The following is a 26,315-nucleotide window of genomic DNA, read 5'->3' on the forward strand; positions in this document are numbered from 1 at the left end:
TTTGTCAAATGGATGAGGCTGCATGTGATTACAATATATCACCAAAGTTAAATCACAGGTGGAGAAGTGGCTTCCACACGTTTTCGAGGTGAAGTAGCTCTGTACAAGTGAAAAGAAACACAGAGTGTGATATCTAAAGCAAATGGGGATTTGGGCAGGCATCACAGTAAGAAGAATCTAATTGAAGGTAGAAGATCTTTTGACTGGAAACAGAGGATAATGTGTTCCTCACGCTCAAACCTTTCCCTTTTCTGTTGCTATTTTAAAGGACACCTTTTTCTGCTTAATTATGTGCTGCGGTGAATTGATGAATAATTTGCTAAATGCATTCCAGTATGTGATGGGTCAGTGGTTTCTTTGTGATTACAGAGGCGAGGTTTGAAAGTAAGAGAGCCCGCGCTGGAGCAGAAATGAGTGAAGCAGAGAAATGTTGAGCCTTTTGCAAACAACTACTATATCCCTTGACTGATGTGCCCAAACTGAAGCTTGCCGGATCAAAAGCGTCTTTCGAATCCACATCTTCCAGGTGTGTGTCTTCATCTAGTTCTGTGCATCAGTAAGACAGCTACGGCTGGTGTACGAATGGAATGTAGAATAAAAATGCTTCTGTTTCAATCTGTCTTTTCTCAGATGTTGCTGTACGGCAGCAAGAAAACCGACAGAAATCAGGACAATCAGAATTTCTTTGTCCTTTCATTACCACTTGGACATGTTTTTTTCCTCTTCATTTAATGGTTTACACAATACTCATCTGCTGATTCAGAGTAAATTCTGAGTAAAAACATAAATAATTGTGACATGCTCCCCCAATGACTAGTAGTCAATAACTGTGGTGCACGTCAAAAAGTTCTGTGTACTCACAAAGGCTTGAAATAACGTCTGCAGTCTCTTGTGTGCACTTTTATTTCAGTGTACTGACCCAGTCTGTCTTAAAAGGAGGATGAAATGGCAGAAAATCAAAGAGGTGCTGTATCACTGAGGTGGAAGTTATACATAACCATTTCTTTTTAGCCATTGGAGTCCGTTCTGTAAGCTTATATTCGACCTCTTGCAGGTATGTAGCAAAACAGTATCATTTGAGCATTTCAAAGCAGAGGAGCGACACATTGCCAAAAACTAGATCAAGTCTCCTGACAACTTTCAAACAGCAACACTGAATGAACAATAAAAGGGGGGCAAAAGATGATCTAAAAGAGACGACGAAGGAAAATGCAAAGACAGTGAAAGAATAAGAGTATGTGACATGAATGTCTCTTGTGTAAAAACGGAGCTTGGAACATGATAGATAATACGGATAACGCTCCGATTCTGCTGGTGCTCCTGTGGTCCATTTCAGTTTTTGTTCTCTGTGTCTGTGTTATATTTCTGCTCCCATTTTCTGGCTGCCCTTTCTAATTAACACTGATAGCATCTGACAAATGGAGACGCCACAGTTTCAGCTGTGGGTGGCTATTTACAGAAACAGAGACTCACGTCATATTGCGTTGGAGACCTGCCCCTGGACTTGACGGTGTATAATCGATAGTTAGATGTGCGTTCCAAAAAGGTACAAGGATTTACTCGTGAACTTTGACACTGTAATGTTTTTATTATCAAAAAAAAAGGAGGGGCTCACTTTTCATGTCAAACATGTAGCAAAGCAAACATCCTTGTACTCTACGGTGTGATACACAGCTGAGCAGGGCTCTTGGTGTCTTGTTTGATGTTAAAGCTGGAAAATATGCTAGAAAAGCAGCAGTTATAAAAAATAAATAAAAAAAATCCAAAGGAGGATTTTAGTATAGTTGTGCATGCCATGAGAAACTGCCATCCTGCCCTTTTGTTTATCTCCCTTCAGCACAAAGTGAGCAGCAGCACAGCATGTGTACTCTCCTCAGGTTACCTCCCTTCAGAAGATCCCAGTCTAAGTAGGAAAGGAAATAAATAAATTAGAGGTCAGTGATGGCATCTGGCTTGGCCGACCCACTCTGTGCATGTTTGTGTTGAGTATTTTTCCAGCGAGCCGATGGCCCAAAGAGGAGAGACAGAGAGAGAGAGAGTGAAAGGGACCACATCTGTAGGTGTACAAAGATGAGTCACTGGAGAACAGAAAATGCTGTAATGAAAACTCACACACACCAGCAACTGTTGCGCAAGTGACATCTTCCACAATTTTGTTTCTCTCCTTAAGTAGTAGAAAGTGAAAGGTGGATATGATGTCTATTCACACCTTATGAAATACAAGTTTAGTGTTAACCCGTATGAAATAGAAGATGAAACGGTGCATTTCACAGTTTTTAGGCAGGAAGCTTTATCAGGAAGGTTGTGCTACAAATTATTGATCTTTGCTTTGAAATCAAAGACAACTGAAGACAGTTTGGGCTCTTTTAAAGAAAAAAAAAAAAAACAATCCAATTGCACTATGGGAAATGTAGGATCTAGTGTCTTTCGAGGTTGACCTACCTCTGTAACAATCTGCAACCGTTTCAGTGTTTTTCAGCTTTTTCCCCACTCCCTTTTCTATCAGATTGTAAACTTTGCAGCATACTGTATGAGAGAGTGAGAAAAAAAAATCTTCTTTAACACTTGGCTATTACTTGAAAACAGTAGAAAACAGATAGTTGGTCGAGGGACAGGAGACAGGAGGATGCAAATAAACCTAAAATCTAAAAATAAATCTGATAAGGGAAGATGCGATTATGACAAGAGAGGAGAGGTTAGGCTACGAAGCTGACAATAAACTCAGAAACAAACTTTAAAGTGAAAGCGAGGCAGGCGAAAAAAAAAAAAGACAGTTTGAGCACCAAGGGAGGAAAGCAGGTGTCATAGTTGACAAGGTTATCTGGCAGCGTGTCTGCCAACAGTTCTGTGTGTGAAAGGATGGCATGTTAAAATGTCAACAAGCCTGGGGGCGGCGAGGATGTGCACTGAATTAGATATGCAGTCAAGAGATATGAGACAGACAAAGGTAGGGCAGCGGGGTCACTGTCAACATTAATTCAGCAGCATATGCAGAAACTGCTCAGTCACATGAGGAGGAATCAATACAAACTCTGATACAAGTAACAGGTGATGCAGTAGTTTTGTCAACATGGAGATAGATAATTTTTGATGAACTTTTTGCGTGTTCATGGTAAGCATTGCCTGAAAATTATGTTTATCCCTTTGTCTGAAAACAGACTTCTGCCATATCTCCATTTTTATCTTATTTTTCTATTATAATAACTAATAAATAAAATATGTTAAACAGTCTACACTTAAGAGAGCTTCTTCAGTGTTTCTAAATTGACTGCTCAAGGTGCTTTGCAGTTCAGGCCACACATTTATGCAGGCTTTTCTATCTCTCTCACACACACACACACACACCTACACTAATGTCACATAATTGTAGTCTTCGATATCGTGCTCAGGGAGACTTTGACATTTGAACTGCCAAAGTAGATAATCGAATTGCGTACTTTCAGTTAGTTGCTGGTCTTCTTCCTGAGCCACTGTCACAAAACATTAACTCACCGTTTCCTCTACCTCTGTAGCAGGGACATAGTTTGTGTTTTTGTGGGCCCTCACCATCTCAGCTGACAGTTTAAGGTTCTCTTGCACAACCCTCTGGATCTTCTTGGTTACTGCAACTAAACTCTCAACAGCAATCATGATGATAAACGATCAAACGTTGCAGCTGCACATTCATATATCATCTTATTGCAGGGACTGGGAGCAGCTGTAAGGTAGGCAAATTAAATTATAGTTTGTTTGAAAATATTACTTTTTCGAAAAGCCAAAAGTGAAATTCAATTTTGAATCAAACTTAAAAGGCCGAATTCTTTTGCATCTAGGGCCTCATGAGTGGGTGAACGTGACCATTTCCTCTTTGCTCTGTTATGACGGACTACCCAGACATGAATATGTATTTTCATTTATCTTTTCAAACACTGACAGTTCTTATGTAAGAGGAATAGTCCTATCATCTGCATGTGCCTCACGAGGGGCCTCTTTATCAGTAAAGTCAGGAGGAGACCGATAACCACTGTGGGTCACATTTAATAAGATGCCCAGAGTGTACACTCTGCAACACTGGCCTCTTTTTTTTTTTTTTTTTCCAGAGGAAGGTGTTGCAGAGCATAAATAACCAAAAGATTAGACATGTAGTGACTGTTTTCCTCCAAACCCATCTCATGCTGCAGAGACACATTTTGATTAGTGCGAGACTGTGTGCGTTACATCAGCACCGAGTGACTTCCCGGTGTGAACAGAAAAAGCAAAGCAACCAGTGGGTGTGGGATAACTACAACACAATCCAGATATATGTGAAATATTCACCTCTTTAATTCAGAAATATAATAACACAACAAACACCAAACTAGAAGTGGAACTTGATTCGATACAGTTAACTTGCCATAAAATGACATATTAGGAATTCAACCGCTCAGTTGGCTATAAATACTGAAACTCTAAATAAGGCGTGAAAGCACTGTCCTTTTGTTCACAATCACAAACAACTTAAAATTCAATTCTGAAGTCATTTGTTGAAGTACATTCAAAGTACGCTATTTAAAAAAAAAAAGAAAGAAAGAAAAAAAAAAAAAGGATATCTACATGACGCAGCAGAGCGAGAGGGTTCAGAGAGATCCACAAGTAGAAGCCTAAAAATGTCCAATAGTTTACTCCTCTGCGTTCTTCTCTCTCCTTAGATGGACGCACAAGCTGCGTTCATGTCAGACGACATTAGAAACAAAATGCTGCATTGGATGAATAAGGCTTGCGGCAAATATAATCCAAGCAGGATCAACATTTGGGATCATTTTATTGATTACTTTGATCTCATGTGTTATCCCAAGATAACAGCACAGACGGGCTCAAAGACTGCTCAACTACATGTAAGCTGTATGATAATTTAGACAGAATCTAAAAATTGAAAGTCCCCATTTAAAAAGAAAAGAAAAAAAAGAAACATCAAGACAGGGCTACAGTTATATTGATTAAATCTGTGGATTAATGCTTTCATATGGTCCCCTTTAGACTATGCTAAGGTTCCAGTGTCACAATTCAAACGAACCTTTGATTGTTTACAACAGATGGATACTGCTATACAAGGCAGGGTAAAGGAACCCCAATGGAGCTAAATGAGGAGGTGGTTGCAGGAGGTGTCTCAGGCATAGAGAGGCTGGTAACCGCTCCTCCGGCTGCCAGATCTACAGGTTATCACACAGACGCTCAGCATTCCAAAGAACTGCAACAGGAAATACAAAGATCAGACACAAGCTTGACGTGTGCTTTTTCAGCTGGTATATGTCACGTAAACAGATGACCTCTGCACTTTGAATGCAGTGGGTTTAAGAAACTCTAAATACTCTGTATGTGTGTCAGGCTAGATTTACAGAGCAGGGCACAGGATAATCAGGAGAACATTCCAATCGAATTTTCTCTGCCTTTTCATCCCAGTTTAGCCGTCTCAGAAACGCATAATTGAATCAGTAGAATGAGTAAATGCTGAGATGACAGAAAGGATGCCACACTGACCCTTTTTTTTTTAAAGTACTGTCAATGTACACAAGTGGATTTCACAACAAATGTAATTCTGCAGTACTTAACTACGATTTTCCCGATAACAAGTTGACATCACACCATCAGGTTTAGAAATCCAAATACATAGAAGGTCGAACATTGTATCTCGAAGAGTACCATACGGAACCCTTTACTTCTGCTATAAGATACACAGTGGGTTTCATAACTTCCTGCAGAGAACTCTCATCCATCTGCTACACTGCAGTTTACCTTGATGATGGCAAAACCAAGAATGACCAGCATGGCATAAGTCATCACATCCATTAGGAGGCGCTCCAGCTTGGGCTGACAACCCTGTAATACAGAAAAATATATATATATATATACAAATTAGATTACTTAGCTCAGAATGATGTAAGTTTCAATGTCTGCTCCAAATTGCAGTTAAAAGCATCTATAAAACAATATCAAATGAAGAGCTAAGGACTTGTGTTGAAAAGGCAACATGCTTCAGTATGATTCACCTCCACATTAAGCAGGTTTGGTTGATTCATCCTGCCAGTGCACTGTGAAGTGAGGTTTTTACAGCATGACAGAGGCACGGTGTTGTTGCGGCTGTACCAGGAAGTGTTGGTCCAGGTGGTGTAATTGGAAACGCCGCAGCACTTTAACTGCACAGATAAAGGGGAAGGTTACCGTGAACGCTTCAGTGAGAAGAAGATGAACCGATCTTTTTTTTTTTTTTTTTAAAAAGGCAGAAAGTTAAACATGAAACATTGCTTTTAACATATTAGGCGAGATAACTGAATTGTTTTTGTTTGTTCAATTTGTAAGTTAAGGAATGTGAGATGCAAGCATTAAGATGCCTTTTTACAGATCGGAAAGGCTAACACCAGAGATCTAACTGCTAATCTTGTGGCTGAGGGCACTACAAAACACAATACTACTGGTATTGTCAGTCTGGATATTTAACCCTTTTGGGTGACATAACAAGGTTAAATTCATCTGAAACAATGTACTGAAATTACACTCAAAATGCTCTTTAAAATGAAATGTTAGGATTTTAAAATGCGTTTCATAAATAAGACAATCAGTTAACCTTTGAATTAAAAAAAAAGAAAAAAGAAAACTAACAGAAGAGGTTAAAGTTGAACTTTTGTTAGGAATGAGCAAAAATGTGTTTGTGCATGAGAGTGAACTGATCATGGTTTGGGTTTGTGTTGAGGCCAGCGGCATGAGGAATATTTTGCAGGTAGAGGGACGATTGGATTCTGATAGATATCCGCTGTTTCCGTTAGCAAACATCTCACTGTCTGCATAAACACTGAGGATGAAAAGAGGGTGGTTGGTTTCTGCAGTACGATCGGAATCCTCACCGCACCTCAAAATACTAAACAGCACCTCAAGAGGTGCGAGCTGATAGCATTACCATGGCGACCCCAAACCTCAGACTTAACCTTCATCAAAGATCTGAGGAGAGGAGCATGTGAAACTGCCCAAGATTCTCAAAGGACAGAGGAAAGGTGGGTGATTAACCCCCCCAAGCAAGAACCGAGACCCCTACCAGAGGGAACTTTAATGTTCAGCCTCTCCCATACTGACAACTGCCTACTGACAGACACAAAAGAGTACATGCGGAACATTCTGTTTCAGATGGGACTGAAGAGTAAACTGAAAGAATAAGAGGAAACGCAACCATGTCAGTGAAAGAGAGTGCAAACAAAGGAGAGGATGTTAAGGTGTGTGAAAGTAGAACTGAGAAAACAACTATTTATGCACAGCGGAATATAACACCCACTTGAGTCTGCAGATAGTCTGTAGCTTTGGTCTCAGCCTCCTCTTCACCATACTTTGAGAAGGCCTCATTCATGGGGCTTACCAGGCTTCCATTTATCTGCACAGACGCAAGGACATAAAATAAAGGCTGGCACTTCGATAACAGGCACACAGAGAGTATAATAACATAATCCTAGAAAATATAGGTTTGAATGGTAGCACTGTTCAGAAGATTTGTCTGTGACTCACGTGCATTTGGTAGATGAAGCTAAATGCCAAAGCAGTCACTTCAGCTGCAAAGACGAGCATGATAATCAGAAAGAACTGCAAAAAACAAGAGAGTGAGAAGTTCAATGCCAAAGTCCATAAAAAAAAGTAAGAAGTTCAAAGATAAACTAAAGCTTTTGGGAAAGAGAGAGATAGCAGTGAGGATGAAGAAACTGTTTGCAGTCGCTTTTTCACCTTCAGAGCAGAAATCATCTTCTACTCGTCTCATCTACGCACAACAACAAATATGCTTACAAGGCTTAGGCCGAATTTGGACTCGCGAAGTGTTGCGCAGCATCCCATCAGACCGATAATGAACATCACCACACTGATGCCGATGATGATAGTCGCTGGGATCAGCGTGTGCTTGTCCTGAATGAAACTTTCAAAGGTGCCATAGCTCTGGATGACATAGGCACCGACGTAGGCCAATGCTGCTCCAGCTGCCTGCAGGGGAGAGAAAACATGGCTGTCATGATCACACACCCATAATGTCCAGTTCTACCACCTCTCTCCAAAAGGCCAAGTTTGCTTCAAGAGGATTCAGCAGCTCACGAGGTCTGCTCTTTTTTCTTACTGCTGGCGCATGAGCTGGCCAGAGGTGGTGAGGAGCAGTAAGAGAAGGGCAGATCTCACATCATTCTGTAAGAGCAATCAAGGTCTTATTCTCTCATTAATCATTTATGACATAAATATGCAACGAAGAAATGACCAGCAGCCATCAGCCTGTTAATGCACAGCCTTAGCTGATTCAGTGGCTTTATACATCCATTAAGACAAAAATCGCTATTTGGCATCAACACAACGCATCCAACCGCATAATCAAGGTGGGCCTAGAACTTCCTGGCTGATATGACCATTTAAACGGTGTGCAAGGCCCCTTACTTTGTGTACTGTTTGCGTGCAATAGCATGGTAATCGTGGCGTGCCAAACCAGCCATGGAGCAAATATTATCCAAATATACGACACACTCAGTATGGCTGCATGCGCTGTTGAGCCGGTCTGGGGTAAAAGTTCAACTTGGCAGTTACATTTGGTTACATTTGTGGGAGCAGAGTCAATTCAGTGATTAAAGTATGTTCGACGCTCCAATGCTGAAGACTTTGAGAGACATTCTGCTGACTCTAACTCTCTCTGTGGGAGATCCTTAAACATGGCTGCAATCACTGCACTCTGAGTCTCTTAGTTTGGTTTTGAGAAAGTCGATTTCATGAAGGTTTGTGTCAGACCAGCATTTTTAGGTGCATCTTAATGTCCGGTTTTGGTTGGACTAACGCTTTTTCTTTCTGGTAGTTTCTTCTTAATTACATCACTAAGCACGTTTACTTATGCGACTTCAATTTAGCTTGATCCTCGTCCTTGTCCCAGTGTACCCTGGGAGAAATGATTTACACTACTGTACATCACTGATTTAAACATAAGACATAAGCAGATCAGGGGAGAATGACTCTCTTCGACATGGACTCTGGACTTTGTAACTTGACTTACTGTTTATGTGCACACGCAGCTATATAACGCTGTGAATTGAAATGGGAAAAACCCAGAGAAAGGCCACTATGACCTATTTAAAAAAAAAAAAACAACAACTTATCATTGGAAAAAAACGAGTGGTCTAATCTTTCTGTCAAAACACAGATATTCCGTGAAAAACAACCCCAAAAAAAGGATCAACTTGGAACAAGAGTGTATCGACATCATCTGCTGACAGCTTAAGTGTAGAGGATTCTGCAGTGAATGACTGGAGTGGAACCGTTTCGGCTCAGATCCACAGGTTTATACGCTTGAATGTTCACGACAAAATCTTATCTGTGCGATAATTTTATGCATCTTAAAAAAAAAAAGAAAAAAAAAAAAAGCTTCGATTCAAGGAGATTGATGCAAGATTTCAGCTGTTGGGTCTTTGCTCTGTCAATATGAGATTACACAGCAACAGAAAATAAACTTTACTCCTACTGTTTCTCGAGTATGCGTCTGTCTTGAATGTTAGGTTGATTAGCAAAGCCTATAAAGTGGGAAGTCGACCATTTAAAAATCACAGAACAAGTCGCTCTTATCCGATGTGATCACATGAGATTGCCACAGGGTGTGGGGGAAGATTAGGTCACACCTTCATCATGACTTATTCAACCAGTCATTACTCAGTAGTGACATCAGCAATCATAAGACTGCACGCATAGGATCCGATTGAGTGTCTACAAAGTGCAATTTTATGGATGATGTTGGCATGTCGTTGTTAAATAACGGCTAAGCTAATTCTGTTTTCTGGATTTGCTTAACGGAGTCAAAATGGCCAAACCTAAACTTCACAAACGGGAACAACTGTTGGGAAAACAATGCCTGCGAAGTATTTATCACATCATCTGCACCCCTGATTTCCCTCTGACCTTTGAACCTCACAGTACAAGGCTTGATTTAAAGCACAGCCTGTGATAAAAAAAGAAGACTAACAGTAAGGGGAGGGAAGCAAAATGACCTCAGAAACCCCCTCAGCTGTGGATCAGCGTCATTTTCAGTATCACTTCCCCTGTAACAGTTGATCAGTTGTGTTTGTTCATATGTAGGGATGTGTGGCCTAACAATAATTCATGCTGCAGTTCGGCCACATGACTCACTTTTCTAATCACTCAACAGTCACGGGATCCCTGTGGGGTTGTTCTGCTACACCTCCTCAGCTGCTCACCCCTAATCTTTCCAGAAAATCTCATCTTGTGCCTAAGACGCTGCACAAAGAGGCTTACAAAACGTATAGTGTTCAGACACAGTGCTACCTCTCTGGAATGTGGAAAAACTTCTGAGGTCGCGCTTCTCGATCTGTGGGGATAGTTGAGTGTTTTGTAAGCGCTGTGCCTTTGACTGTGTTCCAGATGTGGATATTTGGGCAGCCGCAACGTTTTCTGCTCATGTGCTTCCAAGCATTCGGAGCAAATTCAAATTAACTTTTGATTCTCCCCCCTCTTAAATAATCCAATTTATTAAAAAAACAAACAGATGCAGGCATGATAAACTCATTAATGTTGGCTATTACGGCAGCACGTTTACATGAAAGGAAAACTTTTAAATGCTGGGTGGGGCGGATCATTCAATAAACCTGAAATGAACTTTCATCAGTTTGTACAACGTTGCGTAACATGTTGCAGACTGGTTGGAAATTTCAGGTCAACGATGAGCAGCACATCTGCTCAGATGAGTGTAACGTTTGCTGAAAATGTGAGGATCCTTATTACATATAACTAGTAACGCTGCTTGATATTAAAAAAACAAAACAAAAGGATAATAAAGATACAACAACGATGGGGATGAAGATGAGAGAAAAATAGAACAACGACAAAGCAACTGACCGAAGGAGATAAAGAGTAAAAATGGAATGTAGGGACATTTGTGTGATTTGTAATGAATGTAAAAATCTAACTCGCAGTTATGTGGCACTCTTGGTCTGAAAAAACAGTGGAAGAAAAGACCAAATAATAAAATCACCAAGCAATCAGCAAGTTTGACTTAGCCAACTGAGCTGGGGAAAGAGGACGATGAACCTACGTTTGGCTGACCTTTTGAGTTATTGCTTTATATAGCAAGTGATACATTGTGAAATGTCGTGCTCTAATGTTACGTCTCTAACACTGCTGGAAGAACAAGCAGCTATTGATCGCGAATTGTCGTGGAGGGCATCGAATACAAGAAAAGCTAGGACTGCAAAATTCCCCCAGCACGGATCCATTTGCACAACTCAGATCTGACCTCAGCCAACATTAGACTTGGAAGGGACCAAAAAAAAAAAAAAAAGGAAGTTCAAATCGAATCACTAAACACAGATGTTACTTCCCTTACCAATGTTTACACAGACAGACAGCTCTAACACACAGTAATGTGATCAGGGGCCCATCACAGACAGAAACAATTTATTTAGTCCCTTGAAAACCCATTTTCAGGCAGGAAGGTCAGACAGAGACACAGAGTTCAAGCAGGCTGACTGGCAACGTTACAGGGTTTGTAGGCCAGCTTTCTACTGATTTTGACTAGGATGTATAAAATAACAAAAATTTAAAAATAAACTAGTAGGCTATGCCTGTATGAAATATTCCAGAGCAGAGTAAAAAGTAAGGAATGATCAAATCAATGCTGCGACTGCGCTGACCAGAAAACTGGGCCAGGCTACGTGGATGTTTACCGAGTCACAACTTTGATTTGCATGGTGGTAAGCCTGATAGCCTCAAACAGGCAGGGACAGCTGATGAACTACTGGTGAGCATTTAGAGAGGAAAAAAAACAAGCAGGCCACTGTTGCGAGGGCACCAGCCGCGCTTCACATGCCCCTTCGCGTTCTCAAAATGCCCGAATTCAAACCTCTGCAGGTGGACACAACGCAGCGACTTACCCAGAATATCAAGCTGAGGAACAGGAGGATGGTTTTAGACGTGACGATCCCGCAGTCCATGTTGTCGGACGGAGCTGAGGAGGTTGAGAGGAAAGTGTAGAGTGGCCGCGGTCCTGGTTTTATCACGCAGAGCGCCGAGCTTCAGCCGTCTGCTCAGTCACAAGTTTTTCTCGGTCTGTCCATTTGACTGCGTCGACTGTGATCACGTGGTCACATGCTTTGAGGAAGAGTGAGCAAATTAACAAAACAGGTCCCCCCCCACCACCTCCTCCTCCATCACCACCACCCCCCCTCTGCTGCTGGGAGGCAACCTCACAGACTTCAGGCTAATTCCGAGCATTTTTCCTCTTCTTCAAAAGCAGCTTAACAAGCCCTGGGCATTTTATTTTCCGCCTGCTGCTAAGATCACCTGAACACCCATTCTCTCAAGATCCCGTTTAATGGGAGGCTGTTTTTTTTTTTTTTTTCAAGTTTCAGGAAATGTTTGAGAGTCAGGGGTAGTCATTTTTTCTCTTCCACACTAACATCAGAAAGTCATGCTTCTGTGGAGTGACTAAAAACAGGTTTACTGAATGAAGACAGCTCCTTGGGTTAGTCACAACTAGGAATCCGTCTCCTTTTGTTTTTACCAGAAAAATCGATCTCTCTGAAATGTTCTTCCTCTTAACATTTTATTTTTGTAAATTATTATTACTAATGCCGAATGAGTCCTCTTATCTGCTGAAGTGAATTTGTATCTGAGTGGTGCGAGCAGACATGCTGAAAAACAGATTCTACAGCCTGACATATTTAAACCACAACTGCATAGCAACCGGGAGGAGTCACTCAGATTGCAAAATGCCTGAATTCAATGGAAAAATACTTGAGAATGTCAGACAGCTGCTGTGAAACACTTAATGTAGTTGCTTATGAAACTTGGACAATCATTCAGAGGAATTATGAGCGGTTTCAAACATCTTTTCTGGGATGTCTTGGGTGAATAGCACTCAAGTGGGTGAGGGTGAGACTTCTGAGTTGACCTTTCCTAAGCCTTTTCTCCTTTTCCAGTAATTCTGTTGTAGTTTACTGAATACTTTGAGCTGCTTTTCTTTTTTTTTGTTACCATACGTCACTTCTCCTCAGATCATGGACTGCTGCCCTGACGTTCTCCCGTAAATTTCCTGGCACACTTTGAAATTCACTGTTTCGTCAATCTTGGCTCTGAGCAACCAAAGTGCTCCACAGCTGGGAGGTTGTTTTTGGAGTTAGAGTGCAGTTCGCTTTGTATTGCAAGCGTGCCGTTGTCCAAGTTTCCCAAAAAGTTCAACTGTTGTGTCAACAGAACATTCTCTCAGAACTATTGAGGAAAAAAACTGAAAGGAGCCGACTTTGTCAGCAACTTTTGTATAAATCAGAATCAGAAAGCTTTCTTTGTCATTGCATGTTCCACATACGACAACGTTACATTAACATTAACATACATTTACACTCCCTGCCTCCCTCTTTCCCTCAACAAACCCACCCATAGATTACACAGTTGCATAAATTTACACTGAAGTGAAAACTTAACACTGAACTTAAATGCTGTATTCCCTGACACACACGCGCTCCGTCCCTGGAGGTCAATTGGTCCTCGATCTTCTCCTTGTATGTCAGTTTGGCTGATTTAATGCCCTTCTTAAGGTTGTGTCTGCCAGCACTGAACAGATCTTTGTTGCCAGATTTGTGACCTAAGTCACGCTCCTTCAGAAGACACTGAACTTCCTTATTATGCATAGTTTCCTGTACAGAAAGACACGGATGCGCTCGTTGATGACGGCATCTGATGTGAAAAAGTACTGCTGCTGTGTACTCTCCCAAGTCCTGATTATAAAATAGACTTCAATCTGTGCTCTGAAGGCAGTCCTGCAGTTGTAAGGTTTTTAATAACTACAATAATGATAATAATAATAATAATAAGAAGAAGAAGAATGGGGCCCCATTATGCATTTGTTTATTGGGAGGACACCTCTGTAAGCCATATTTTGTGTCCCAGCCTGTGCTGAGATGATTTAAGAGTAATTTGTCCATTCACCCATCCATCTTTCATAGCCGCGTAACCCAATTCAGGGTTACGAGAGGGCTGTATACCTTGGAATGGGCGCCAGTCCATGCAGGACCATCGCAGAGACAAACGAGACAAGCATCCTTGCATGCTGACACTCACTTCAAAGGCCAATTTCGAATCGCCAGTAAAACTAACATGCATATTTTTGGACTGTGGGAGGAAGCCAGTGTAGCTGGAGAGAACCCACGCATGTAAAGGGAGCGCAGGCAAAGTCCACATAGACAGGCCACAGATTAGAGCAGTTTGTATTTGTGTGTAAAAAGTGTGAAAAGATGTATTATATGCTGATTATTAGCAGTTATTCTGTCTGTTTGGTTCTGTGTGATATCTGTTGCACACACAGCACTGTTGTACCTCGGTCTGTGAATATTGTTATCAGCTGGTATTGCTATTGGCTACTTGCTGAACTGGAACCTGATCGCATCAGTTATCGTGCATTTACCAGCTCCAGCATCTGACTTCCAAGTTAAATAGCTCCTCTGTACTCATTAATCACTATGCCAGTCGAGTAAGAATTCTGACATGACTGACATTTATATGCTGATTAGTTTGGTGTTCATACTTATAGACTTGCTATGGAGCTGACAATAAGATTTTGATGCTTTTTACTCTCTCAAACAGTTTGTGTGTATTCAACCTTGTGAAATGGTCTTTGCCATCTTACAGAGCTGTACTTGTAGAGTCTGACTTTTGGATGTTCTCAAACTAATATCTGAACCAACAACATGGCATGACGTTTAAAATCATGAATTGTTTCAGAATATTTTACCATAACTTTTTCCTTCTTTGCTCCTATTGCTCTGGGTGATGTCTGCAGTTTCCTTTTCACATGTGAACTTGACAAGAGGCAAAACTGTTCAACACCAACTGCCTTTGAACAGCCAAGGGTCACTACTGATGTACAGTAAATATAATCTCAGAAAACATTCTGACTCCCTCAGTAGTACAGTTCAGTTCAGTTTCATACATCTAAGCTCTACACCTGCTTTCATGTTTGGGCAACTAATAATAATCACTCTGTCTGTTGCACCTATGGAAGATACATTACATTACACAATACATTCAAATACTTTCCTCCTAAACTAAGGTCATTTTAAGAAAGAAAAGGCAATTAAACAATCTAATATCAGGCAATATAATGGATCAGTGTCTGCAGCTTTTAACGTCTCTGGGAAAATAGCAGTTTTCAAGCTTGTCAAGATGAATGGCTTAATGTTCACCTTCAGTGCTCTGTCAATCATGCTGCTTTTTCCAAATTTAGCATGAAAATACTGCTTGGAGATCCAAAGAACCAAAAGTGGTCGGGGGAAGCTGGCAGTGAAAGCAACAGAAAGGGCTTCTGTAAAAGATCAAAAGTCTCATCTGTCAAGAAAGGGTCAGAAAAGTTGTTACATCCACAGAGCACTTTCTCCTTGTTTTCTTCAGTGAAACGTCTGACTCCAAGGAGCTTTGGAGAAGTTGCTATGCAGCGTTAACATACATCCGGGCTGAGCGATTACTCAGGGTCAGAGGTACAACAGATATTTGTGTCTTATGTGGGGATCACATGAAATTTTTAGAGCGTTCAAAAAGGCAATAATAATTCTAAAGAGATAACAACATTGTCCTTGTGTGTGCATCCTCTGTTTTTTTACAAGAGTCCAATATTAAATGTGTTTCACAATATATGCTAAATAATAATTCATTTTTATGGGCAACAAACACAGATCTGTAATCTTCATTGGCCCCTTTGAAATAGAGACACCGATTCACCACTGACAGGCCTCAAAGAGACCGGCACTAAAACTAAACATACCCTTTAGTGATATTTTGTGTGTTTGTATCTAACCCTGCACGTACTGGAGGAGGCACTATCAGTGCACCACAGAAGGCAAGACTACATTTGCCAATCTTCTCCCTGTCACACACAGACCCACGTTATCTTGTATTAAAAAAGAAAACAATTTGCGGTAGAGTCGGAGACAAATTCTCCTTGGTTTGAGTGGTTCACGGAAGTGTTTTATATGAATAACAGTTAAGATTGATTGATAGGACATTTGCCCATTCGTCAACCAATAATCTCCACTTTTACACAAATATCAAAAAGTTCTTATAGGTAATATTTTAATTTTATTAAGTATGAACAGTACAACTCAACACAAAACAGTATTATAGTGGGAGGAAAGGTATTTTGCAGATTTTGTGTAAACACAGATTGCAAGCAGCGGACATCTTGTCTGTGGATACAAAACAACTGTTTTTTTACGTGACAATTCCACATTTTGCCATGAGACTGCATTGAATAATTGCAAATGCACATGCATTCACAATCATTTAAATGTGCGCATTATTGAAATAGAAGAATTGAAAACAATGGGCTATAAACGGAATTTCAAAAACCTTCTTCTCAGTTTCATTCTGTGTTGTAATTTGATTATTTTGTGCCGCACTGAAGGAAGGCTGAATAGGATGTAGCCTTCACTTCACTGATTGATTCATTTGGGTTTTCATTTAATTTGTGCATCTATATGCATGATGCAGAAAAAAAAAAGTTGAAGATGGATTTGTAATGTAAATAATAGCAACATGTCCTTGAACAACAACAAAATAGACATAAAACCACAGACTGATGCGACAATAAGCCAGAAACAGGTTTAAATATACAAAGTTTTAAACTGATATGACTAAATCTCCCACTGTTTATGTCAGACTAAAAGAGGTGGGGGTGAACCCGGGAAATTAATCTTAAAATTCGTTTTTCCATCCACCCTTCTTCACAGCCTGATAGCTCTTTTTCTGGCTCAGGTCCATCTCTTATGACATAGTGAAGACACAGTACAGTCACCTTTATTGTTATCACAAAGCAAAATGTTATCACAAAATGTTCAATTTTCTGTCACTGAGCTTTTTTCATATGATGCTGTCATCAAAATTCAACTGTGTTTATCTTTGCTTTCCATCTGAAGAAGTCTCACTGAGCTATGCGGCAACTGTGTTTCTTTGTTCTTCTTTAACTTGATTTATAAAGCAAAAATAGCTGAAGTAAAACCGATTTTTGCGACTAGTATATCAAAGACATTAATCTATTTAAAATGATCTAATTACAAACTGAGGCACTTGATTGTTTCCTAGTATGAAACCTTGTAAGATGTCCAAAGCACACATCTCAAATTACATTTGGCATCAGCCATCTTATAATTACGCAACAAACTTTGAGATATTTGATCCAACTCCTAAATAAAGGTACAGATATAGGTTGCTAGGGTTGTGGGTAATTTTATAATGTACTTTTTATATGGAATATTTAACTTTTACTCATATTTTTTACGGAATAATCAAACTGAAGAAAACACAAACTAGCTCAAGTTTGAGATTAGGAAGATGGGGCGAGCTGTGGCGGTGGGACTGCCTCTACACGGTTCTCATCGAGGTTTTAAGAAGCATGACCCTGTCAAGAGGCCAAGCAGAGATATCGCTCTGTCCTGACTTTGACCTTCACTGACCTGATCCTACTGTTACAGCTTCACGATGTCTTCAGCAGGGATTGCTTTACCCTCGGCCAAATCTCCGAAAAAGAGAGCCAAGAAGAAGACAACAGGTCCTTCACTGTCAGCACTGATACTGAAGGCTGTGTCCGTGTCCCCACAGCGCGGCGGTGTGTCCCTGGTTGCCCTTAAAAAGGCTCTGAAGGCCGGAGGATATGATGTGGTGAAGAACAAAGCCAGGATCGCCATTGCCATCAGGCGATTGGTGAAAAACAAATCTCTTGTCCGGACCAAGGGCTCATTCAAGCTCAACAAAAAGCCCCCAAAATCTAGAAAGAGGAAGCTTGTGAAAAAGAAGAAGCCCAAGGCGAAAAAGGCAAAGAAGGCCACCGCCAAGAAAGCAGCTGGAGGAGCCAAGAAGTCTCCAAAGAAGAAGAGGAAGGCAAAGAGCCCCAAAAAAGCCAAGAAAGGCGCTGCGGCCAAAAAGACCAAGAAGCCAAAGAGTCCCAGGAAGACCAAACGCAAGGCGGCCAAGTCTACCAGGACCAGGGCTGCTGCCAAGAAGTAAGGGCTGATCGTCCATGGAACCCTGAGCGCGAGTCTACCGGCAGCCTTTGACTTTGTGTGGACTAAGATGCCTTCAACTCAACTGAGTTTGCTTAAGCTATTTTAGTTTTTCTATAGTAGAAAACACTCAACTTGCTGTTTAAAACCCCCTTTCCCTCCCCCTCTGTTGAGGTCTTTAATAGACTGAAACGCATTCGTTGGAAATAAAATTATTTGAATTTACAGAGCGTGTGGTTTTATATTTATTCTAACTCTAAGAGTTCTCCAAAACATCACGAGCTCACTCAGCCATAGACAATATTAAACGGAGACTATGAACACTTTATTAAGTCTTTACAACTGTGTTTAGTGTTTCTTATGATTATATTCAATAAGTGTAATTTAGTTCAAAATTGTTCAGATTCTGCACAACTCAACTGACATCCCAGAAGGAGAGTTCTGTGAATTTAGAAGGCTTTAATGTTTGGCCAATTGTGTATGTTTTTGGAGGAACGAATTATTTCGATGTAAACTGGCTTGAATATGATTTGCTTGGTTCTGAAAAAGGTCGAGAGCGCACGAGACGTCATGGCCGCGCTTTTACGCACCGTTACGCACAGAGCCCAATAACTGTAGATTGGCCTAATTTTGTCTATGCTACGTTTAACCACTAAATACGTTTCTAAAGAACTTGTACATATTTACATGAGCTTTTTTGTGCACATGTGACCTGTTATCCACGAAAACTGACAAGTCGACACACTCGGGTTCCCAACTTGATGGAGTGCACAGAGTTAACTACGACGGGCACAACTAGACGTGGTCGTCGTGTTCCCTCCTACCCCCAGCAGGGAAAACAAAAACAAAAGTAAACTTTTATTTTTCTATACTAAACTCAGTCTAAATTTAGACAGCACATCGCAACAACTTTGGGTCTGACCCAAATTTTAGAGAAATTGCAGGTGAACGGGAAGATGGAAAAAAAACATTCACAATACGTGTTCATTTAATCTGAGTTTCTGCTGTAGTGAGGTTTTAGTTACTAGAAAGCATTTCATATGAAGTGGTGCCTCGTACGGTTTCAGCGGTCATGAGGTTTTGTGTCGCCATCTGCTGCCCAAATTTAAGTCAAAATCGGCACCTTCTCTGGATTACAGAAGCACTACAGAAAGATGCCGTCTGCAGCTCACGTGTATGAGGAAAAATGATTTGGGCTGATTATAAAGGCCAAATGATAACTTTGCGTTTTGTATCGAATAAATAATCTCAAACATGGAAGCATGTTGAAGATGTCCTCACATTTGGAGGCTGTGTGGTTGGGGATGTGGCGATTATGTGTGTTCTGCTGTAAAGTAGTGTGGTTGAGAGGGTCGCTCAGATCAGTACGATTGTATTCGTTCCTGCAGGGTAACTATAAGCAGTGAGAAATAATGGAAACGTCCCCAAAAGCACAATTTACATCGCTCAAGTTAAATTTTTCATGATAACTATTCTCTAATTAGTGGGATTCTGCACTTCATTCCTCACACACAATGTTTTCACTGAACTGCTGTGATTGTACAACACATTCAAGTTCAGGTTAGAGTGTTTGGTAGTGACTGGGAAAACCTGTGGAAAAAAATGGACAAACTCTCACGTGATGCGTCGTGCGTTCAAAAACAGCCACTTCCTCTTACCAGTGAGATTTTGTTTAAAGATCAACTTTCAGTTCCCTTTTAGGAGAGGACAATATACTAATCTGTCTCACTTTGGTTTTCTGGGTTTAATCAAAGTTCCATTTCCCCTTTATCTTTTCTCCCCTAATGTACCCTCTCTCTGAAGAAGCTCCAGCTCACCTTTGTCTTGGGCTGGAACTGTGAGGGGGAAAGAACAAGAATGAAGACACCCAGAAAAAGAGATAAAGTTTCAAATTCTATCTTTGTTATAACTACAATTGAAATAAGGCCTTTGTAAGATTAAAATGTATTTAAAATGTTTTAAAGATATTAAAATAGCCCCTCAAACCTGGGAAGCAAAGGATGCCCTAAGGAGCATCCAAAGGTACTACCACTACTCACCACTAGTACTACACAACAATTCTCATGGTGCAATCAGTAAAAGAGTCCCAGTGCTTCTACTCATGCAACAACATGAGGGGACCTCACCACAATCATATACTCTGCTTCTGAAAGAAAAGAGCTAACACAAAGGCATCAAAAGACAACCAAAATAAGGCAACACAAGAAATACCATAACCAATACATAATTAAACTGGTAGGATGAACTAAATATTTAAACTACTAAAGAAATAATTCCACTCACTGGCAAAGCAAGACAGGTGATCAATAAACATGATAGTTCAATACAAATGCACAACTAAAACCAATGGTAAACCAAAATGGAACTTGGCAAACAAAATGACTGTTTTGCTTGATTCTGAAATAGGGCTTTATACTAGCTGGCTTTCATTAGGGCCAGAGCTGCGTTCAAGAGCCCCACTACACAGGTTAGGATGCTTCAGCACACAGTGTGCAATGAGTAATGAGCAATGACAATGAGAAATAACTAATTAGATCACTTAAACTATTAGATAACATGTAACACTATGGGCTAAATGACAAGATCATGCTTATTATCAATGGATATAAGGTGGTAGGTTCTCTTAATGGTATGTTTAATATTTCTATATTACGTAATCTTAGATTTTTAGTCTTAACTAATAAAAACTTAAAAGTATTCAGATGAAATATACAGACGCATGAACAGGGATTTGTCAGTATTAGGTAGTATTCTGTAAACAACTTAGTGCACCTGAGCATACTCTGAAGCAAACACAAAAAGCAGAAACGGAAGTGAAAGTTGACAAAAAGTTTCAGCTTTCTATTCTAAACTCAGACTAAATTTAGACCATATGTCACAGCAACCTTGAGAGATTCTGACCTAAGAAAGAAAGCAAGTGAACAGGAAAATGAAAGAAAAACTAAAAAAAAGATGATTACATTTTCATGTTAGTTCATTTAATTAGATTTTCTGCTGTAATGAGGTTTTAGTTACTAGAAAGCATTTCATGTGAAGTGGTGCCTCACACGGTTTTTTTAAAGAAAAAAAGAGGTTTTGTGTCTCCATCTGCTGCCCAAATTTATTAACAAACATAGTACATAATTTAAAAAAGACTCAACAGCTGTAGCTTTTACTTTAACACAAAGGTTATGACAACTGCTGCAGGATTATATAAAATTGCCTCACCTGTTTTCCATTCCCTCATTACTCCCTCTGTATATATACCCCTGGTTTTCACGTGGTCACTGTTGGATCTTTTATACTGTTTCTTTCTATGTTCCTGAGTGTTTTCCCCCATTGATTCTCAGTTTGTTTCCTTGTAGTTTTTTCAGTTGTCATTTAATCAATCATTTCAGAACATCTGCTGGCTAGATCTCTCTCTTCTTTGTCCTGCATTTGGTTCTGTTTCCTCCACTAACTCAGACAGATACACGTCAGCTCCAGACGTGTATCAGGAGAAATGGTTCTGTTAACTTTGTGCTGACAGCGTTTTGTATGGAGTAAATAAAAAAATAGAAAAATCTCAAACATGGAAACACGTTGAAGGTATCATCCTCACATTTAGAAGCTGTGTGGTTGGGGATGTAGTGATTATGTGTGTTCTGCTGTAAAGTAGTGTGCTTGAGAAGATCACTGAGATCAGAGGGAAAGTATTAATTTCCTGCAGGGTAACTATAAACAGTAAGAAATAATGGAAACGTCCCCAAACAGCACAATTCATATAGCTTTAGTTAAGTTTTTCATGATTGACTGTAATTTGTGGGATTCTGCACTTTATTCCTCACACACAATGTTTTCACTGAACTGCTGTGATTGTACAACACATTCAAGTTCAGGTTAGAGTGTTTGGTTATGACTGGGAAAACCTGTGGGAAAAAATGGACAAACTCTCATGTGATGTGTCGTGCTCTCAAAATCAGCCACTTCCTCTTACCAGTGACATTTTGTTTACAGATCAACTTTGTGTTCCTTTTTAGTGAGAGGACAATATACTAATCTGTCTCACTTTGGTCTACTGGGTTGAATCAATGTTCCATTTCCCCTTTTTTTTTTTTTCTCCGAACCCACCCTCTCTTTGAGGAAACTTCAGCTCCCTTTATTTTTCTCCAAAAAAGGAGTGCCTTTTTGTTCATTCGCTAGATAAAGATAGTAAATAATTAATAGATAAGTAAATACATGTCTGGGGTGTTTAACTCCCAACTGTGTGCCTTTAGGCAGGTCCTCTGGGCATCCGCATTCCATGCAGGTTAGGATGCTTCAGCACACAATGTGCAATGAGTAATGAGCAATGACAATGAGAAATAACTTATCAAATCACTTAAACTATTAGATACAATAAATCTCTGTAACCGTATGGACTAAATTACAGGTTTATGGTTGTTATCAGTGGATATATCATAGGTTCTCTTAATGTTGTGTTTAATGTTTCTATATTACATAATCTTAGATGTTTAGTCTTAACTAATCAAATCTAATGGAAAAGTATTCAGATTAAATATTCAGACATATAAACAGGGGTTTGTCAGTGTTAGATAGTATACTCTAAACGACTCAGTGCACCTCAGCATACTCTGAAGCAAACACAAAAGCAGAAACGGAACTGAAAGTAAAAAAATTTTAAAAAACTCCCCTGTGTCTTCCTCAATAAGCCGTTCTTGTATGTCATTTGATATCTGGCATAAGTGGAGGCAGGACGTGACTTGAACTCTGTTGTCAGTCACACCGGCCCTCATTTACAAAAGAGCAACCATGATGAAAGAGCTAATATTCCTTGCTGGCTGTTTCTTTAATGCCTGTTTTTCAGTCCCTTTGAGCCGTCCAACCAACTGGCTCAGACAATGTCGCGTCTCTACCAACATCCCCATCACAGCGTTGGAGGTCCTGCCGGGCGGAGGCTGGGACAATCTCCGGAACATGGATATGGGTCGAGTCATGAACCTCAGCTACTTTCAGTGCCAGACCACAGAGGACGGGCTCTACCTCATCCCAGATGAGGTGTTTGTCATCCCCCAAAAGGAGACAGGCGTGGAGACCAGCTCGGAGATAATCAGCTCTTGGCTGGAGCAGAAAAGCTCGACATCTCATACCATAAACAGTGACATTTCTTTCCTCACAGTGCTGAATGCTAAATTTTCTTCTGAGAGCACGAGGATGAAAACCCATCAGGTCAAAGACTCTTCAACAACAGCCAGAGTGCAGGTAAGTTTCTTTTTATCTATATAAAACACATAGGTGAGAGGTTTTGTAAATGTGACTAAAACAAAACAAAAAAATCTTCAAATGTTTTGTCCATGCATAAAAAAGTGCTACTTTTCCATGTCTCATTTAAAGTGGCAAAAAGTTGAGTGGTCTCGAATAATCAGTTTTTTACAGCCATTTAATGCAGTGAAAAAGAAACAAAACAGTTTTTTTTTAACTGTTACGTAGTTACATTTAAAAAAAATGTATTAAATGTATTAATGTAAATTGTTAAAAAAACAATAACTTACAACATTTAATGACAATATAATCTTTTCCTTCAAAAGGTTCGAAACTTCATCTACACAGTTAAGGCCTACCCAGACTTCACTTTGGATTCACGCTTTGCTGAGAAAGTCAAAAATGTTGCTGATGCAATTGAAAACAATCAGACGAAGAACGCTGACTATCTGTCAGAGACGATGGTGCTGGACTATGGAACTCATGTTATCACGAGTGTCGACGCCGGGGCCTTTTTGGCGCAGGAAGACTACCTCCGTTCTACTTATGTGTCTAACAGTGCGTCAGACACTTCCACCGTCAAAGCCTTGGCTGGATTCAACTTTTTTGACAAACTCAAGTTTGACATAAGTAGTCAAAACACCAAGCAGAGCACTTCACTTCAAACATACCAGTCCAACATTCAGTACTCCCTCATTCAAAGCCACGGAGGCATACCTTTTTATCCTGGCATCACTCTGCAGAAGTGGCAAGAAAGTACCAGAAACAACCTAGTCGCCATCGACCGTTCAGGATTTCCCCTCCACTATTTCATAAACATCAACACTTTCCCTGATTTGCCATCGCCTACAGTTGGCAAAGTGGCTCGTACGGTGAGTCAGGCCATAGAGCGGTACTACAAGGTCAACACCCGGCCCGGGTGTGTCGACGTCAGCTCCAAGAACTTCAACTTCCAGGCCAACGTTGATGATAATTCCTGTGAGGGCCCCGCCACAAACCTCAGTTTTGGGGGTGTCTACCAAAAGTGCGAGAAAGTCACCCCAGACGCTGATCCAATTTGTGATGCCCTGGCCCAGAAAAACTTAAACACAGGAGACTTTTCTTGTCGAGTACCTTACACTCCAACTCTCCTGCGATCGGAAGTGAGACAGCAGGGCTACACAACATATGACTGCTACACAGAAAGACACTCCTGTTACCTGTTTTTTTCTTGTCACTCAACACGGTGTCAGGACAACTACCATGTTCGCGTTGCTCGCATTAACACCTACTGGTGCTCTGTGAATGGAAAAGCCCCAGACAACTCAGGGTATCTATTTGGAGGCATTTACAGCCCTTCCTCCCTGAACCCCATCACAAAAGCCAAAAGCTGCCCCCCAGAATTCATTCCAGTGAAGTTTCTCTCGGATGGACAAATGCTTTGTGTGAGTAGTGACTATGAAACCGGCACCAGATACGCGGTACCATTCGGAGGCCTCTTCAGCTGTGAGTCAACTAACCCGCTGGCTAAGAGCCAACGCAGGTGCCCTCCCAAGTTCAGTCAGCACCTCGCTACAGTCAGTGACGGCTGTGAAATCCTTTACTGTGTCCAGTCTGGATTGTTCACAGGTGGGCAGCTGCTACCAATCCATCTCCCTCCCTTTATCAAACCACCACTTGTCCACATGCAAGTCACCAACACAGTGATGGTGATGACTGAAGGAGAACAGAGCTGGGTCAGAGTGGGGAAGACTAAAGCATGGAAGCTTGCTAAACCAGAGGAAATCAGGGACATTGTTCGAAACCTTAACCCAGAAATGAATCAGATGTCTAGTGGGGAAAAAGCAGGCGTGGCATTTGGAGTGATAGGTATGATGGCGCTGGTGGTTATAGTGGTAGTGTTACTGTTGAGGAAGAGGAGGAGGAGTTTTTCTGGGTTGAGGACAGGTAGAGGCTATCAAGAAATACGTGGAGAGGCTGAAAGTGAGACAGGCGATGAGGCTTGAAAACTAGAGCTCAGGACATGGCACCTGCATACAGGAAGAGAGTGATTTTGCTTTTAACTTCCTTATTGATCTCAGAGCTAATCATTTTTAAGATAGAACGTTTTTCACAACGTTGTTTAAAAGCTTCTGTTTGGAATCAGTATACGTATTATTAGTATGAAAAATGTTGCTTTATGTCACAAATTTTAGAAAATATTATGCTGTATTTAGTTTGATGAGGGACAAATGACGTCACACACAATCTGCCTTTCAAGACACTGAGGGGTCTTTGTAGAAGCAATATTCAAGCTCTGAAATTAATCTGTAAATGTATTTGTTTGCTTTGCACAACTCTGTTTAAATGACACTTCATACAACATTATATTGGAACATTTATACTGATAATTGTATACCAGTATTTTCCTTTTTTTTACTAATATTTGAATAAAAAGCATTGAAGAATCTATTATTTGTTTGTATTTCACTTTTTGTATGATGCTTTTGAAACTGATGAGACCAAACTCTTCTAAAGTGTATTAAAGTATTAATTAAGATCAATGAAAAGAATAAGTCTATTTTAATTCCTACATTATACTCTTGTAAGTCATGTAAAACTTGGGAAATTCCCTAAGTTTTCCAAGTTAGTGGCAGATTACACAAACCAAACAGCTTTTAATGATGTGATTGAGTTTCTTTTTTTTTTTTCATCATCTAGAACAAAAGACTGAGTTGTGTTAAATCTGTGAATTCATTTGAAGTGTATACCCAGTCTATCAGTCTATTAATGAATGCGGAGAAGCTATGAATGCAGGAATCCTATTTACCTTTTTGCACCCATCTTCCCCTCCTTCCTGACCTGTCTCCCACACCTTTGTTTCTCATGACATGAGACCTTTTGGCAAATTTCTATCAGGCTTCCATACACCTTTTAGTGACAAATGGCCTCTGCTTCACCACTTTACTATAAAGGCCTGCTTCATGAAGTGCTACGATGATTACTGACCTTGAATAAGTTTGTCTTCTCCACACAACAACAACATAAAAAAAAACTTCTTACACTTAATTGTAGCATTGATTGGCTGGTTGGTTGCAAAACTAACCAATGCCCCTCATCCTAATT

General features: G+C 40.3%; 4 protein-coding genes across 4 annotated transcripts in view; 3 read left to right on the top strand and 1 right to left on the bottom strand.

Annotated features, from left to right (window-relative positions):
* Window positions 1-26,315, top strand: part of prf1.5 (perforin 1.5) — a 71,151-nt gene that overhangs the window by 40,924 nt on the left and 3,912 nt on the right. The gene's annotated exons all lie outside the window — the stretch shown is intronic.
* Window positions 4,558-12,114, bottom strand: tspan36 (tetraspanin 36). Its single transcript, XM_072387778.1, has 7 exons — window positions 11,898-12,114; window positions 7,780-7,971; window positions 7,507-7,581; window positions 7,280-7,375; window positions 6,006-6,152; window positions 5,752-5,835; window positions 4,558-5,206 (listed from the first exon to the last, which is right to left on the bottom strand). The coding sequence occupies exons 1-7, from the start codon at window positions 11,955-11,957 to the stop codon at window positions 5,126-5,128; spliced, it is 735 nt and encodes a 244-aa protein (XP_072243879.1). The 5' UTR covers window positions 11,958-12,114; the 3' UTR covers window positions 4,558-5,125.
* On the top strand, window positions 17,408-18,236 carry LOC140309782 (protamine-like protein). The gene has a single exon (XM_072387779.1). The coding sequence runs from the start codon at window positions 17,491-17,493 to the stop codon at window positions 18,013-18,015; it is 525 nt and encodes a 174-aa protein (XP_072243880.1). The 5' UTR covers window positions 17,408-17,490; the 3' UTR covers window positions 18,016-18,236.
* On the top strand, window positions 22,695-25,664 carry mpeg1.1 (macrophage expressed 1, tandem duplicate 1). Its single transcript, XM_072387773.1, has 2 exons — window positions 22,695-23,231; window positions 23,558-25,664. Exons 1-2 carry the CDS (start codon window positions 22,782-22,784, stop codon window positions 25,214-25,216), a joined length of 2,109 nt encoding a protein of 702 aa, XP_072243874.1. The 5' UTR covers window positions 22,695-22,781; the 3' UTR covers window positions 25,217-25,664.

The sequence above is a fragment of the Leuresthes tenuis genome, unplaced genomic scaffold (assembly GCF_036924035.1).
Source record: "Leuresthes tenuis unplaced genomic scaffold, fLeuTen1.0.hap1 SCAF_6, whole genome shotgun sequence".
Lineage (NCBI taxonomy): Eukaryota > Metazoa > Chordata > Actinopteri > Atheriniformes > Atherinopsidae > Leuresthes > Leuresthes tenuis.